At 46.4% G+C, this 15,098-nt stretch overlaps 1 protein-coding gene across 5 annotated transcripts in view; it reads left to right on the forward strand.

Moving 5' to 3' along the window:
* Nucleotides 1-15,098, forward strand: part of Acat2l1 (acetyl-CoA acetyltransferase 2-like 1) — a 35,366-nt gene that overhangs the window by 16,960 nt on the left and 3,308 nt on the right. For 3 of the 5 annotated variants that reach the window (XM_063276877.1, XM_063276883.1, XM_063276894.1), the window contains 4 exons: nt 1,601-1,735; nt 9,245-9,426; nt 13,872-13,989; nt 14,827-14,970. In XM_063276877.1, the coding sequence (XP_063132947.1) occupies nt 9,322-9,426; nt 13,872-13,989; nt 14,827-14,970 (367 nt within the window). In that variant the 5' untranslated portion in view covers nt 1,601-1,735; nt 9,245-9,321. Of the gene's footprint in view, nt 1-1,286; nt 1,464-1,600; nt 1,736-9,244; nt 9,427-13,871; nt 13,990-14,826; nt 14,971-15,098 lie in introns of those variants that run through there. The other 2 variants (XM_063276904.1, XM_063276915.1) reach the window with 2 other exon arrangements.

Raw genomic sequence — 15,098 nt, forward strand, 5'->3', positions numbered from 1 at the left:
CAGAGCAGGCATCCCTAACAGGACTACAGACAACACAGTGTGCACCAACCTGCATAGCTAGATGTGTCACTGCATAGACTGTAGTCTAATGAAAAGAAGTCATGTCAGTCCCTGCATGGCCAGGGCTACACTTCAGGAACATGTTTTGCCTCTACCTCAGGAACATGCAATATGGTTGTACAAAAATTTACCAGAAATAAGCCAAGATTTATTTATGTGCAGATGTGTTCCCATGTTCGTATATGCACATTGGAGACAGGAGAGCATGAAACTCCCTGGAACAGACTTGTGAGCCACCATGTGGGTGCTAGGACTGAACCCAGGTCCTCTACAAGAACAGCTAGTGTTGGTACCTGAGCCGCCAGTGTGTGAATATTGGTCGTAGGTCTGCTGGGTTGAAAGAAAACATGTACATGGCTCACCCGTTTTCAGCGAGTGCCACCAACGCTTTATTGAGATCTCCTTATATAGGAGAGGGAAAAGTCATGGAAAACAACAAGACAGGTGAAAATCCCAAAGCAGGAAAACAGGAAAAGTCTGTGTGGTGGAAAGTCCCAGGCCCAATCAGGGGCATAAACCACTTCTTACACAACAAGCTGGAAAGCTTGGTTGGGAGGAAGGGGGCCATGGGAAATCCCAGCCCCAAATCAGGGGCTTAGAGCAGCTCCCAAGGGTATAAACAATTTCTTGTTATAGGAGGCTAAAAGGCTCAGCAAAGGGGGAGGGAAAACCTAAGGTAGGGCCCAACAAACTAGTACTCAACTACTGAGGCATCTCTCTAGCCCCTTTTTTATTTATTTATTTATTTATTTTTTTTATTTCACCATGTGAAAAGGTGCCTGAGAAAGGCAGGGTAATGGCTGCTCCTGGAGCCAGAGATTACAGGTGGTTGTAAAGTCAGTGCTGGGTGCTGGGAATTGAACTCCAGTCCTAGGAAGTTTAATTGGAAAAGACCTTACCTGGCAAAAAACCCTCCTTTGTAATCTACACATCCGGAAAGTCCAGGACCCTGCCCAATCCCGGACCTCTAAACTATCGCGGCCCCCTCACCCCCAGACTGTGGACACCTTGTTCACAGCCTTTCTCTCCCTAGGAAGAGTGGGAGTCCTGGGAGCTGCTAAACAGGGATCTGGCAGGAGCAGGGAGGATTTGGGAGGGCCAGGTGGGCAGGTGCAGGGCTTGGAGGGAGGGCTGGGCAGGGGCAGGCAGGGGTAGGCAGCTTCAGCCTTAGGCTCCTCTCCTTCTCAGCTCCAACTTTGCAAAGTTTGCTTCAACTGCAGCCAGAGCTGTGCAGACGCATGTGGGGTAGCAGGATGAACAGAAGATCCAACCAGGTGATCATCGTCCTGGCGGCCCGTACCGCCATTGGTCAGTGTTCCAGAGGGACCGTACAGGTGCACAGAGAACCCGGCCAACTGCGCGCTTGCATTCATGATGGTTCATCTCTGACCGTGTGGTGGCAGGTATTAGTGGTCTGAACTCGGGCTCTGGGAAGCCCTGGGCTTGGCACAGCGCTGATTTAAAGTCCACACTGCATCTGGTCCCATCCTCCCCCTCCGTGGTCCTCAGGATGCCTTCCCTCTTCCTCATTCCATTATAGGTTCCTTCAGTGGTGCCCTGTTCACCGTGCCTGTCCACGACCTGGGGACAACTGTCATCAAAGAAGTCCTGCAGAGGGCCAAGGTGGCTCCGGAAGAGGTGTCAGAGGTCATATTTGGACACGTTTTGACCGCAGGTGACTCTTCAATAGCTCAGGACAGGTCTGGTTCATTAGAAACAGAACATTTATTGGCTCTCCCACACCCTATCACCACCACCACCACCACCACCACCACCACCACCACCACCACACATTGCTTTGGAGTTCCCTGTGCTAGGATTCTTTCTGTCCCTCCTCCTTCCTGTAGCTGAAGTCAAAGCTTCCTTATGAACGTTTTCCTGAGTGATTTTAGACCAGGGGTGTGACCGCCTTTGCATTGTTAGGAGCAGGGCCAGCCTGATGCACGGGAAAGTATGTATAATTCTCCACATACCCCTAAAATGTCACACAGTCAAGAAAAGTGTGTGGGCCTGACACTGTGCCAGAGCTGCAAGTGAGGTTGCAGCAGAGCCCTTGTCCACTTGTCATGAGATAGGCTGTCCGTCACTCCTAGGGGACTCTCTGGAGGAAGAATGCTTCATCTTACCTCCTGGGTTTGTAGAGCAGTGACTACTGTGGTCAGTTCGTGTTGATAATCGATTTGGGACCTGGGTGTGTAGCTCAGGGGTGAAGTGTGTGGTTAGCGTGCATGTGGTCATGAGTTCACTCCCTTGCCCTGCCCTGTGCTCTCTCAGCACACATGTGAATCAACTGTAGAGAAAATTGTTAACATTCAATACCAACTTTTGCTCTTCCTCTGTCCGAGACCATTTGTATGCGTGTCAGTTGGGTATCCTGTATGTATTAGAAGGGTGTTTTGCCTGCACATATGTCTTGCATTTACCACTTGCCTGCCTGGTGCTGGCAAAAGCTGGAGAGGACATTGGGTTTCCTGGAACTGGAGTTACAGATGGTTGTTGCTGTGAGCTGCTGTGCGGGTGCTGGGAATCAAACCCCAAGAACAGCCAGCGCTCCTAACCACTGACCAACTCTTCAAGCCTCTGAATGTTCTATATTTGGAAAGGTTCTTATTTCAGAATTTATAACCCCCAACATACTTTTATTTCAATATATATTAAATCTTAAGTATATGTTGATTGGACATAATTGAAATTATATATATATGATGCATTAATTGGCTGGAACCCAGTTCTGTACAGAAATTTCATTTAGTAAATTTCACCTTACATATGTAGGCTGAAGATGGTACAAAATATGTATGATTTTGTACATGAAATAAATCGCGTGTGTCTCATGTGAAGGGGCTAGGCAGTCTTTAACATTCACCTAACCTTGTTACACATCTGCACTTTGAATTCTCCCTGACACAGGAGGTCTACAGTGGCAGCAATTCAGCATCCAGAAAGTTCCATATCTCCCAGACTGGAGGTCCATGGCTGTAACCACAACACTTTGGAGTCTGAGAAGTGAGCCTTATGAGATTGAGGCCAGCCTGAGCTAGCCAGCCTCTTTGTTATAGAAGAAAAGAAGGGACAGAGGAGGGAGAGAGAGGCTGGCGGTGACACTGTAGAGAGCTTTCTCAGCACGTACAAAGCTTGAGTTTAATCCCCAGCATTGTAAGAAAAAGAAGTTTTGTGTTTTGGGCCATTGCTGATTTTGAGAAGGTGAGGTCTTATTTAACCTGTATTTTCTCATATTGTTTTCAGACATGGAGTTTGTTTTTGATATTTTTATGTTAGAATATTTAAATTACATTTACTAATCTATTTAAGATTTATTTACTTTTATATATGTGAGTACACTGTCGCTGTCCTCAGACACACCAGAAGAGGGCATCAGATCCCACTACAGATGGTTGTGAGCCACCATGTGGTTGCTGGGAATTGAACTCAGGACCTCTGGAAGAGCAGACAGGGCTCTTAACCACCGAGCCATCTCTCCAGCCTTATTTATTTATTTATTTTGAGGGATGCTACAAAGCGTGTATGGGAGTTGAAGGACAAGTTGTGGGAGTTGGTTTTCCCGTCCCACCACCCCACTTCCCACTTCACCCCTCGCCCCCAACAACACACAGTGCGTGTCCCGGAACTGAACTCAGGTCACCTGCTCAGTGGCAGTGTCGTCCTTCTTCATCACCCAGGGAGTTGTCTCTCCACCATAGGATTTTGTTGTTGTTGTTGTTGTTGACGTAGAATCGAAGGTTAATGAGTAACGTGGATGATAACCTTTTAAGCTCTCAGTGCTCTGCCTCTGCTGCCCAAGTGCTGGGATTGTGGACATTCACCATCTAACCTGGTGTCACTCTGTTACTTTTTCCACATCTCACTGGCTTCTGTGGAACTGCTCACGTAGTCATGACAGGACGTGAGAGTGTTCACTGAAGACCCGTTAAGCGTGTCCTTTACAGTCTTATAAAGCATCTTGCCAGGCACTTTCCACTCATTGCCTCCCTTAACCCCAGGCTATGTGGATCCTACCAGCTCCAGCTAATAAAGGAACAAGGAAACTGAGCGGTCACTAACCGCAGTCCGTGTGTGAGTTCCTGTCCTGACTCCCTTGGTGATGTACAGCCAAGTGGAAGTGTAAGCCAAATCAACCCTTTCCTCCCCAACTTGGTTTTTTTGGTCATGGTGTCTCACCACAGCAATAGGAACCCTAGCAAAAACAGAGATGGATTAAAAAATAACGACTACAGTCAGATACATAAAGCCCATAAGCATTTTCTTCCCTAAATTCCTGGGGTACATTATCACCACATCAGAGAGCTTGTTGACTGGAACAGAAGTTGGTATCAGGAACAGGTTTGTTGCTGTGCAAAAGCTGACCACGTCGTTCTAGGAGAAATGTGAGAGAATTTGGGACCTTAGGCTGGGAAACACCTTGCTATTACAGCACGTCCAGGGCCATTTTAGTGGAAGCCCTAAACTATCCACTTTTAATTTGTACTGCTGGATTTTGAGTTTTGCTTAAGTGTGAATTTATTTTATTATTATTTTTTAATGTCCAAGTTCTTCCCTCTTGGGATAAGAATACTTTAAAAAAACAATATTGTTTTTTGACACAGAATCTCTTTACACGGCCCTTGTAGTCTTGGAATTCACAGAAATCCTCCTGCCTCTTTCTGCTGGGATTAAAGACCTGTGCCACCCGACCCAGCAAGAATATTTAAGTATAAAATTTGCTTTTTATTTTTATCTTGTAGGCATCCACTGTTAAGTGGCTTTGGACTGTTAAAGAGACTTTAGACTTCCAACACACTACAACTTTTATTGACTTTGAACTTTTAAAATGTCATGGTATTTTATATTGTGATATTAACATGAGACTTTAGAGACATGGAGTAAAAAGTTTCCGTTTAAAAATGATGTTTCTGTGTCAGTCAGCGAGCAGTGGTTTGGTTTGATTTGGAGGGGGCTTTGCTTTTCAGATATTTTTGTTTCTTTGTGAAGATGGGATCTTCGTGTACAGCCTTGGCTGTCCTGGAACTCACCATGTAGACCTAGAATTCACGGAGATCCAGCTGTCGCTGCCCATTTTTATTTATTTGTTCTGTGTGTGTGCGCATGTGCTTGTGTGCGTGTGTGTATGTGTGTATATGTGTGTGCACACCCGTGCGTGTGCATGCATGTATATGTATGCACATATGTGTAAGGATGCCTCTGAAGGCCAAAAGAGGGTTTTAAGTCCCCTGGACCTGGAGATACAGGCAGTTTCCAGCTGCTCAACATAAGTGCAGGACAAAATTCAGGTCCCCTCGACTAGGGCTTTCGAGTTCCTGAGCCATGAGCTTCTGATGAGGTGGACAGCACTATCTTTTTTTTTTTTTTTTTTTTTTTGGTTCTTTTTTCCGGAGCTGGGGACTGAACCCAGGGCCTTGCGCTTCCTAGGTAAGCACTCTACCACTGAGCTAAATCCCCAGCCCCTGGACAGCACTATCTTATGCCTCCTGGAGGAGCATACACCACTTCTGTAAGGTGTCTTTATTCAAACACCTTGTTTATTTGTTTGTTTACTTTTAGCTTTGTGAGACATGGTTTCTCTGTGTAGCTCTGGCTCTTCTGGAACTTGCTCTGTAGACTTGGTTAGCCTCGAACTCAGAGATCTGCCTGCCTCTGACTCCCATGCACTAGGATTAAAGGTCTGTGCCACCACCACCTGGCTACCTAAGAGTGTTTTGTTTATTCCCTCTTCTCCCCCATTACCCCATCCCTGGTTAAGCCGTTACCCCCAGTATTCCTATACTTTCATATGCATGTGTCTAATAGCAGCTCTCCCCCTTAGGACCTCTTCCTCTCCTTCTCTCATGGGCCCTTTCTAGCTTCCTGAGCTCAACAAATTAAGCACACACATCTAAAACTCCAGAGTGCCAACTTCCACATTAAGGTAGTAAGTGTCTGTTTGGTGAGGTGTGTTTCTTGGAGGCAAAACACATTCTGCCTTTTGATCCAATCTGCTAATCTGCGTCTTTTGATTGGGGAATTAATACACAGACTTACTTTTGAAAGGTGCCCATTGATTGCTGACATTTTGTTGATTTTTAGTGTCTTGGTTTTTCTTCTTTCTCTCTTGCTTGGTTACTATTCTAACTTGGTTTATTTTTTCCTGAGGCTGCGCGGGTGGGTTTGTTTTTCTCTTCTGTTTAAAGTATTCTTTTGAGTACGTTCTGTTTATTTTTAACATGTAAAGTTTTGTATTTTTCTTTCAACCAGTTTTCTGGGTATAGTATTATGAGTTGACAGGATATTATCTTTCAAAACTTTTAAAATTTTAAACATTCCCAAGCCCCCTGGTTTGTAAACTTTCAGTGAGTTATGTGTTACTCTGATGCCCCGTCTTCCTGTGACGAATCTTGATGCCTTCAATTGACTTTCTTTATTCTGCATATTAAGTGTTTTAATTATAATGTGACAACTGGTTCTTTCTGGTCAGTTTGGTGCCCCAACCTGGATTAGCACCTCTTTTTCCTAACTCTGGGAAACTTTCTGTTAGGATTCGTGAAAATGTTTTCTATGACATTGGAAAGAGATTCTTCTTCTTTGCCTATAGTCCATAAACTTGGTCTTTCCAGTTCCGGGCGCATATCTTGTGTTCTGTATCTTTGTCCTTGGACAGTAATGGCTCCTCCACTCGGTCTTTAGGCTCAGACATTGTGTCCTGTCCTTGATGTTCTCTGGCGAAAACTTTAGGAAGGGATTTTGTTTGTTTTTAGTTTAACCATTTCCAGCTCTGTTGAATTCCTGATTCGTAGCGTCCATCTCCTTTCTTATTTCATCTAACCGTTTGTTTGTGTCCCTGTATATAATTATAGTAATATTCTATTGTCTGGAGTTTCATTTAACCCTCTCTCACTAGATACCATTGTTTTATGAAATACAACAAATTTAAGCTCATTCCCAACAAGTTTACAAATAAACGAGACTCAGACTATGGTTATTTTATTGGGCTTTGGCAATTACTGGGGATCACCCCTAATCTACTCTTCCAACTGATGGTCTGGCTACCTCCCCAGCAGTGTACCCCAGATACTTGCTGTTTCTCCTGGCCATGTGTTCATGGTCCATCTCCCTTCATGATGGCTTCTTCCTCTCCTCCCCTTCTTCCCCCTTCTCCTCCTGGTCTGTCTTCCTCCAACCAGGTCACTCCAAGTCCACCCACCTCTAATCCCTCCACTAATGGGCTGTAGTTCATTTAATGTATCTGATAGTTTTAAGACAAGGAACAAGATTTACACAACAGAAGCTTGTAAATGTGAGAAGTCGGCTGTAGGCTTAGGCCTTCAGGTATTGGATTTAGCATTACCTCGCACAGCCATACAGCCAGAGACGGAGCCTCAACACTGGGTTAACTTTTGGAGGAGTTGTGTTGACCTGATTATGTTTTCATCTTTCTTAAGTTCCTGTTTGTGGATTTAGGCATCTGAAAGTATTTGTTTACTTACTTTCTTTTTCTTTTTAAAAACCAGCTCTGTTCTTTCAGTTGCAGAATTTGCGATGTTCAAGGGGGACTTGGAGATACCAGTGTTGTGTGTGTGTAGTTCCTAGAACAATTCCTCAGTCGGGAAGCTCTGCATGGTTGGCAGACGCCTTCTATCATCTATCATTCCCTGGGAGAATACTAGCCACTTGCTAGTGTCATTAGAGTTATCATCCTGGGGTTGGGGATTTAGCTCAGTGGTAGAGCGCTTGCCTAGGAAGCGCAAGGCCCTGGGTTCGGTCCCCAGCTCCGAAAAAAAAGAACCAAAAAAAAAAAAAGGGTTATCATCCCAGCCAATTAATAACTTCGACAACATGGAGAACAACCGTCCAGGGATAGCATGGAAAGGACTGGCTTTCAATTAGTAAGATTAGGAGTGGGAGGGAAATAGAGTGGGTAAGGATAAGGATACCTATTAGATGGACTTGGAGAGGGTTACGTGGGTAGAATGACGTAAGTATTCCGATGGACTTTGAAAAGGCAGAGTTAGTAAGGATTAAGGATTAAGCATTAAATTGACTTTGGAAAGAGATGGGGGGAAAAAAACCTAGTAGATAGGAGGGGAAAGGTTAGACCCTTCTAGTCCACAGATGTTAGCGTCTGTTAAAGCCACAGAAGGTCATAATTAAGAAGGATAAAAGAGAAGCGGGCAGGGATGAGATGGGAGAAAGTACATAGAAATAGGAGGGGTGGGAGGCACTTCCTCAGAGTGCACAGAGCAAACTGGGTAAAGAAACCTAAAAACAGGCCAAACACCTAGCAGCCATATACAGAGCAAGCAAAACCATCGTCAGATGTGAGAATAAAATTAAAGACAAAGAATACTGGAGGAGGTTGTGCGCGCACGCTCGCGAGGCAGTGGTGGCATCAGGGGAGCAGGCTCCACGCTCCTTGTACTTCTGCAGGAGCATCTCGGCGGGCAAGTGGACCAAGTACTGTATGTGCGGATCGTGTCGCGGGTGTGGCGCTATGGGAAGGTGCTCACTGAGCACGTGGATGACGCTGAGTTGGAGCCGCGTGGGGAAGAGACTGCTGGGGGCGACCAGTTCATTCAAGAGCAGGACCTCAGCTGGCTGCAGCAAGCAGATGTGGTAGTGGCCGAAGGGACACAGCCATCCTTGGGTGTTGGCTATGAATTGGGCGGGGCAGTAACTCTTGGAAGCCAATTCTATGCCTGTTTCGACCACAGTCTGGCCGAGTGCTTTCCGCCATGATCCGCGGAGCAGCAGATGACTGGAGGTTCCAGGTATGGGACTATGCAGAGGGAGAAGTGCAGGCCATGATCGATCGGTACATTGAGGCATATCTTCCTCAGAAGACGGCTTCCTTTTCCTCAGAAGAATTGCTGCTGTGGGAACTTAAGCTGGCCTGCAGGCATGCCAGAGGTGCAGGCGGTCTCCTGACATTAACCCACACTTGAACCCTGATGTTTTAAAAACCTTTCTCCTTCGTGGGCAGACGTTCTCAATCTTCCTCAGGCAGCAAGCTTTTAATACAGTTCCTCACGTGGTGATCACCATAGCCATAAAAGTATGCCATTGCTACCTCATAAGTGAATTTTTTTACTGTTATAAATTATAATGCAAATATCTGATATGCAGTCCCGCCAAAGGGTCCCAAGCCACGGGCTGAGAACTGCAGACCCTGAGGCCTCTGTGTTCCTTCTTCCAGGCTGTGGGCAGAATCCTACTCGACAAGCCAGTGTGGGTGCGGGGATCCCCTACTCGGTGCCAGCATGGAGCTGCCAGATGATCTGTGGCTCGGGCCTAAAAGCCGTGTGCCTTGCAGCTCAGTCCATAGCCATGGGTGACTCCACCATCGTGGTTGCTGGAGGCATGGAGAACATGAGCAAGGTAAGTGCTGAGGTGCTGCCCGCCATCCTGGTCAGCCGGGGCCATGTCCTCTGAGGAACACAGAAAATGACTCAGCCCGAGTCTGCCTGAATGCATGTTGCTCCCCAGGGAGGATGAGAAATCCCATGTGAAGAACAGCCTATCAGCCAGGCAGCCAGAGGAGAGTATAATTTCTCTAAGCTGTTGTTCCAGAAGCTTACAGTGCTTTCTGAAATGAACCCACAAGATTATTTGGTTGCTATCCCTCCTTACTCTGTATGTAGCCAAGGCTAGCTCAGGACTTGCTGTGTAGCCTAGGCTGGCCTTATAAATGCTTTCCTCTCCTCCTCTGCCTCCACAGTGCTGAGACAAAAGCATGTGCCACCATCCCCAGCAAAACATTCTTTTAAATCTTTGTATAGTTCCCAAGAGTCTAAACATCTTAAGTTGTCTTCCTTAAAATCTTAAAGCTTTGAGAAAGCTCCTTTTTCTCATGTCAGAGGAGTTAACAAACATGACTCATGCAGCACATTCCTTTTGAGAACATAAGAAAAGTCAAAGGTAATCCACAGGCAACAACTTCTGAGGGGCGTCATCCTTAGGAAGTTGACACCAAGGTCACTAAGGCCCTGTCATCCAGATTTATAATTCAGCTCTCTACTTGTTATCAAAGAATAAGGAGGTGAGGGGAGTTTCTGCTGCTGAACTTTGGGGACAGATTTCTGGGGTGGATTTAATTCCCTCCCTCACTGAGGCAACCCCACATCTGGGAGAATCTGCCTGCCAGAGATTTCTGGATATTCCAAGAAAATGGAGGGTGGGATGGAGAAGACGACGAACTGATGGTGTTGAGGCCTGGGCTAGGGGAGGAGAGATCACTGGTCTCAGTTTGGCTGCGGAGGAGTGAATGTGTTCTTTTCCCGGTCTCGCTTGCCCAGGAAGTGGTGGTCCCTATGAGCTGGTCTCCCTGCACAGAACTGGACTTTGCATGTGTTACCTGTTTAGTGTGTTGATTGAGTTTGCCCCCTGGTTCCTTATGGGGTTCTAGAAGTTAAGGCTTTGTGCTGCTGGGAACAGGACTTCTAAAAACAAACAAACAAACAAACAAGTATGTCTGGAGGGCTGTGGTGCAAGGCCACTTTTGCTAGCTGCAAGGGAGGCCTCCGGAAGCAAAGAGAGCACACGGCTCTTCTTAAAACTGAAGGTGTTTGTGCCCGAGATGCCTGAGAAGAAAGTAAGGTCTACTTAGGCAAGAGGTGTGCTTATGTGCACAAAGCAAAAAACAATACAGTGACTCCTGAAGGCAAACCAAACAGGACCAGAATGATCTGGGGAAAAGTAACTCGGGCCCACAGAAACAGTGGCAGGGTCCACGACAAATTCCAAACAACCTTCCTGCAAAGGCCATTGGACACAGAATCCGTGTGATGCTGTACCCATCCCGGATTTAAAATAATAGAGAGTAAATAAGTAAAAGTTAAAAGAAAAAGAATAAAAATTAGATGGTGCAGTAAAGGTCCTGACTAATTATCCTCTTGAGGTCCCCACGATTTCCACTTGAGATGCTGTCAAGTTATCACTCCCCATGGTGAGTTGTTTCCCATCATGCACTACAGTCTTTCTCCTCTTCTTAAAAAAAAAAATACAGTTGTGGTTTGGTGGCGCACACCTTTACCCTCACATGCACCCACCCTTATGGAGGGCAGAGAATGGCTTCCTGGAGATGATTCTTTCCATCCCACAAGATGGGGACTGAACTCAGGTCATCAGGCTGGGCGCAAGTGCCTGTGTATCTGACCCCTCTCACCAGCACTACCTTCTTACTTTTTTTCTTCCGTGTGTGTGTGTGTGTGTGTGTGTTGTGTATACACATATACATGTACATATGTGAGGTGTGTATATGTATATTGTCTCTGTTTGCTTGCTTTTCAAGGCAGGTTTTTCTGTATAGTTCCGGCTGTCCTGGATTTCCCTGTTACACCAGACTGGCCTCCAACTCAGAGATCTGCCTATCTCTGCCTCCTAAGAGCTTGGATCAAAGGTGTGCGCCACCGTGCCCTGCTCCCCGTATCCCCCGAGTTAAGCAAGATCCTATGTAGCTTGGAGTAGCCTGGGACTCCTCCCCATCCCCCTCATGCACATGCACACCCCCCAGACTGGACTCCAATTCACAGAAATCTACCTATCACTGCTCACCATGTTCCTGTACCACCTTTTTTTTTTTCTCTGTAGAAGTGACTCTAAGTATCCTTTGTGTGGGACAGTGGACCCTAAGCTGTGCTGTTTAGAGTTCCTAGTTCATACTCCATTGAGACTGCCCCACAGCTGAAAGTATTAGGGCAACTGATCTCAAACGAGTCAGGTGAGGTTCTTTGAGCAGGGGGCATCCTGTTCCTAGACTCAGCTCATCAATCCAGGGTACAGTTTATCCCTACAAAGGGTTCCCCCAATTTTGACGTGGAGCCAGAGCCCAGAACCGTCCGTTAGAATCATCCAGAGCATGATTTGCACACAGTGCACAAGAAGCCTCTGTTAGTGTAAATGTTTTTGCTGTTTTTTGAATTCTTATACCTCTATCTCCCTCCAACCTGTGTCCACCACCATCCCTCCACCCCCCCCCCCCACTGCTAGGTAGGACAGGAAGAGGACTTGGGGATAGAGGACAGACCTCTTTTGACAACTTCCTGTTGACTGGGGGCAATGAGTTCCTTAGGGTAAGTCCAATTTCAGCTTCAGGCTCTGTCGAATATCTTCTCATCAATCTGTAACAATAGCAACCAGCACGGAGCAGAAGCCTCCTCGGACCATGCACATGTGTGTGTGCATACCCACGCGCACACACACCCCTACCTCTATGTACACTGGCATTTATTCCCTCTCCAGACTCCACAGAATTAAACTACCTGCAGCTGGCAAAAATCAGGCCTCCCCTAGAGCACAAGACAATCATATTTCAGCTTCGGGCAAACTGAAGCAGCCCCATATTCCAAACCTGGCATTAAAACAAAAAATTTTCTCATAATATAACTGGGTTTTTAAAGAAGCCAAAACCCTCACTACATGCCTTCGGCAGGACAGAGCTGCACTCCAGATCCCAGTCCAGAGGGAGACAGGAATCAGGCTAAGTTGGTTTGGACTTGCTTTTCCACTGGGAGGAGGACTCAAGTCACACATTGCCAGTTAACCTTCTTGTCATGGCCCTTGGTCAGGAGGGATCCCAGGAGACAGACTTCACTGACCTCCTAGAGGGTAGGGAGAACATGTAGCAGACACCCATGGTGAGGCCTGCCAGGCCCTGCTCTCCAGGAGCTGAGGCTGAAAGCTGTGAGCCCTGGAGCTCAAGACCAGCCTGGATCACATGTAAGTCCTTGTCTCAGAAACCAAAAGAAAGAAGGTAGCTGAGGATCATGGAGAGCTGCTCCTCTGCAGGAGGCTTCCATCCCCATCTCTCTCACCAAGTGCTGTCCTTGAAGCTGGCACTGCATCGGAACAGCATCTTCTTCCTATGCTCAAGGTCTGACCTTGAAATTCACAGTCAGAGACCTAGTGAGCTTAGCCACTGCAGAGCTCAGGAAGAAGCAGGCTGAAGGTCACAAAGAGAATGGAGTCCTTCTGGTTAGATGTGCTAACCTGCATACCAGCCCCCAGGGCTGTTGTAAGTAGTCACAGGACCCAATACAGAGTCAGTGCTGTTATTCCCAACCTAAAGGTGGGAATACTGATGACTGGAGCCACCACTTAGATGCAAGGCTTTTGTTTCTTTACTTCTTAAAATTTTACTTTCAAAATTATGAGTTTAATTATATCATTTTGTTTTGTTTTTTTTGTTTGTTTTCAAGTGTTTTCCCTCCCCACCCATGTGTGTGTGTGTGCGTGCGTGCGTGCGTGCGTCTTTCATTCCAGAATCCAGATAGCTCTTGGGCAGGTGCAACCCATTGGGAGTTCAGAGTTTGTACCATTCTTACAGAGGCCCATGTTCATGTCCTAGCATCCATGTCCTGTACCCACCAACTGCCTACTACCCAACTCCAGGGCTTCCCATACCCTCTGGCCATCTTTGACACGCACTCACATGGTACACATAAACTCCTTCATGCACACACACATTATATCCTTTGAAAGTAGTACAGGAGTTAGGTTTCTATGCCATCATCTCCTGAGGTAATCCTTGTCCATCTTGAAGGAAATACTAGAACCACAAGGAATTAAGACACAGAATGGACAGGTTTGATGGAGAGATGGAAATTGACAAGGGCTAGAGGAACAGATTCTAAGAGAAGGCAGGTGGGATTGTCTGCTGACACCAAGAGGTTCCAGGTTCTGACCTGGGAGAGCAGGTAATGGGGAGAAGGGCTCGATGGGTAATGAAGAGGGAGGAAGTCCAAGGCAGACCCTCCTGGGTCTGAGAGGATCCTGAGAGGAGGAGTGACAACCGTCCTAAGTCTGTTCTTCCTTCCTGCGTCCAGGCCCCTCACTTGGCTCACCTGAGATCAGGAGTGAAGATGGGTGAGGTGCCACTCGCCGACAGCATCCTCTGTGATGGCCTCACAGATGCGTTTCACAACTACCACATGGGCATCACAGGTAAGGCCGATATGCCTCTCAAGGGCTCGGCTCTAAAGTATGTGCCACCATGTCTGGCAAGCAGAGGTACTCTATATGACATGATAACAATCCCCATGGCTTGCTGATTAGTTTTAAATAGAAGATGGAAACTTTCCAAATGCCGGAATAAATGTGCATGCACCCTGCTTCTGGCTTTTTTTAATTAATAATTTTTAAGATCTAATAGTACACTTTGAAGATCAGCTGAAAATTTGTATTGATGCTAAATTTCCTGATTGCTTAAAAAAGTTTTTAACATTTATATTTGTGTGTGTGTGGGTACACAGGTATGGAAGCATCACAGTGCATGTACACAGGTCCATCTGTACTCATCAGTTCCCCTACTATGCGCAATCAAGATCCCAGGGATGGGAACAAACATCTTTATCTGCAGAAAGATATCCCCAATTCTGATTTTATTGTTTTTTTAAACAATCCATTATGTAGGTCAATAATTTGTTCAAGTATGTAGTGAAATTATAATTCAGAGGTAAAAGGAAATTGCATTTCGATCTTTCCCTTCCAGCCCTTAGGAAAGAATGTAGGATAAATGGGGCAGAAATTTTATGGTGAACCTGTGTACTGATTTCTGGAAGTTTGCACTTCTGTATACAAAGGGAAGAGAAAGGCAGCGCCTCTCAAGAGGTGCTGGAGTTCTCAGGCCTATCAGGGCGGCAGAAGCTTCCCGAAGAGCATGGCCTCTCTTACCAGAAGGCAGGTCGGGTGTGTACACTTAATACTTGTGTAAATGCGAGGAACCTCAGCGACCAAAGCCCAGCTCATGAATATGCTCTTCTTGCCTTTTCTTCTTCTCAGCTGAAAACGTAGCCAAAAAATGGCAAGTGAGCAGAGAGGCCCAGGACAGGGTTGCCGTTGTGTCCCAGAATAGGGCGGAGCATGCGCAGAAAGCTGGCCACTTTGACAAGGAGATTGTGCCAGTGCACGTGTCTTCTAGAAAAGGTGAGTGGAGGCCCCAGTTAGGACGAGCCTGTGTGTAGGTGTGAATGACACCCGCGAGGACGATGTGGAGGGACGTGTGGATTTGGGTGTTTACAGGTTGTAAAGGCGTGAGCCTTACACATCTGAGT

Source organism: Rattus norvegicus, chromosome 1, assembly GCF_036323735.1.
Source record: "Rattus norvegicus strain BN/NHsdMcwi chromosome 1, GRCr8, whole genome shotgun sequence".
NCBI lineage: Eukaryota > Metazoa > Chordata > Mammalia > Rodentia > Muridae > Rattus > Rattus norvegicus.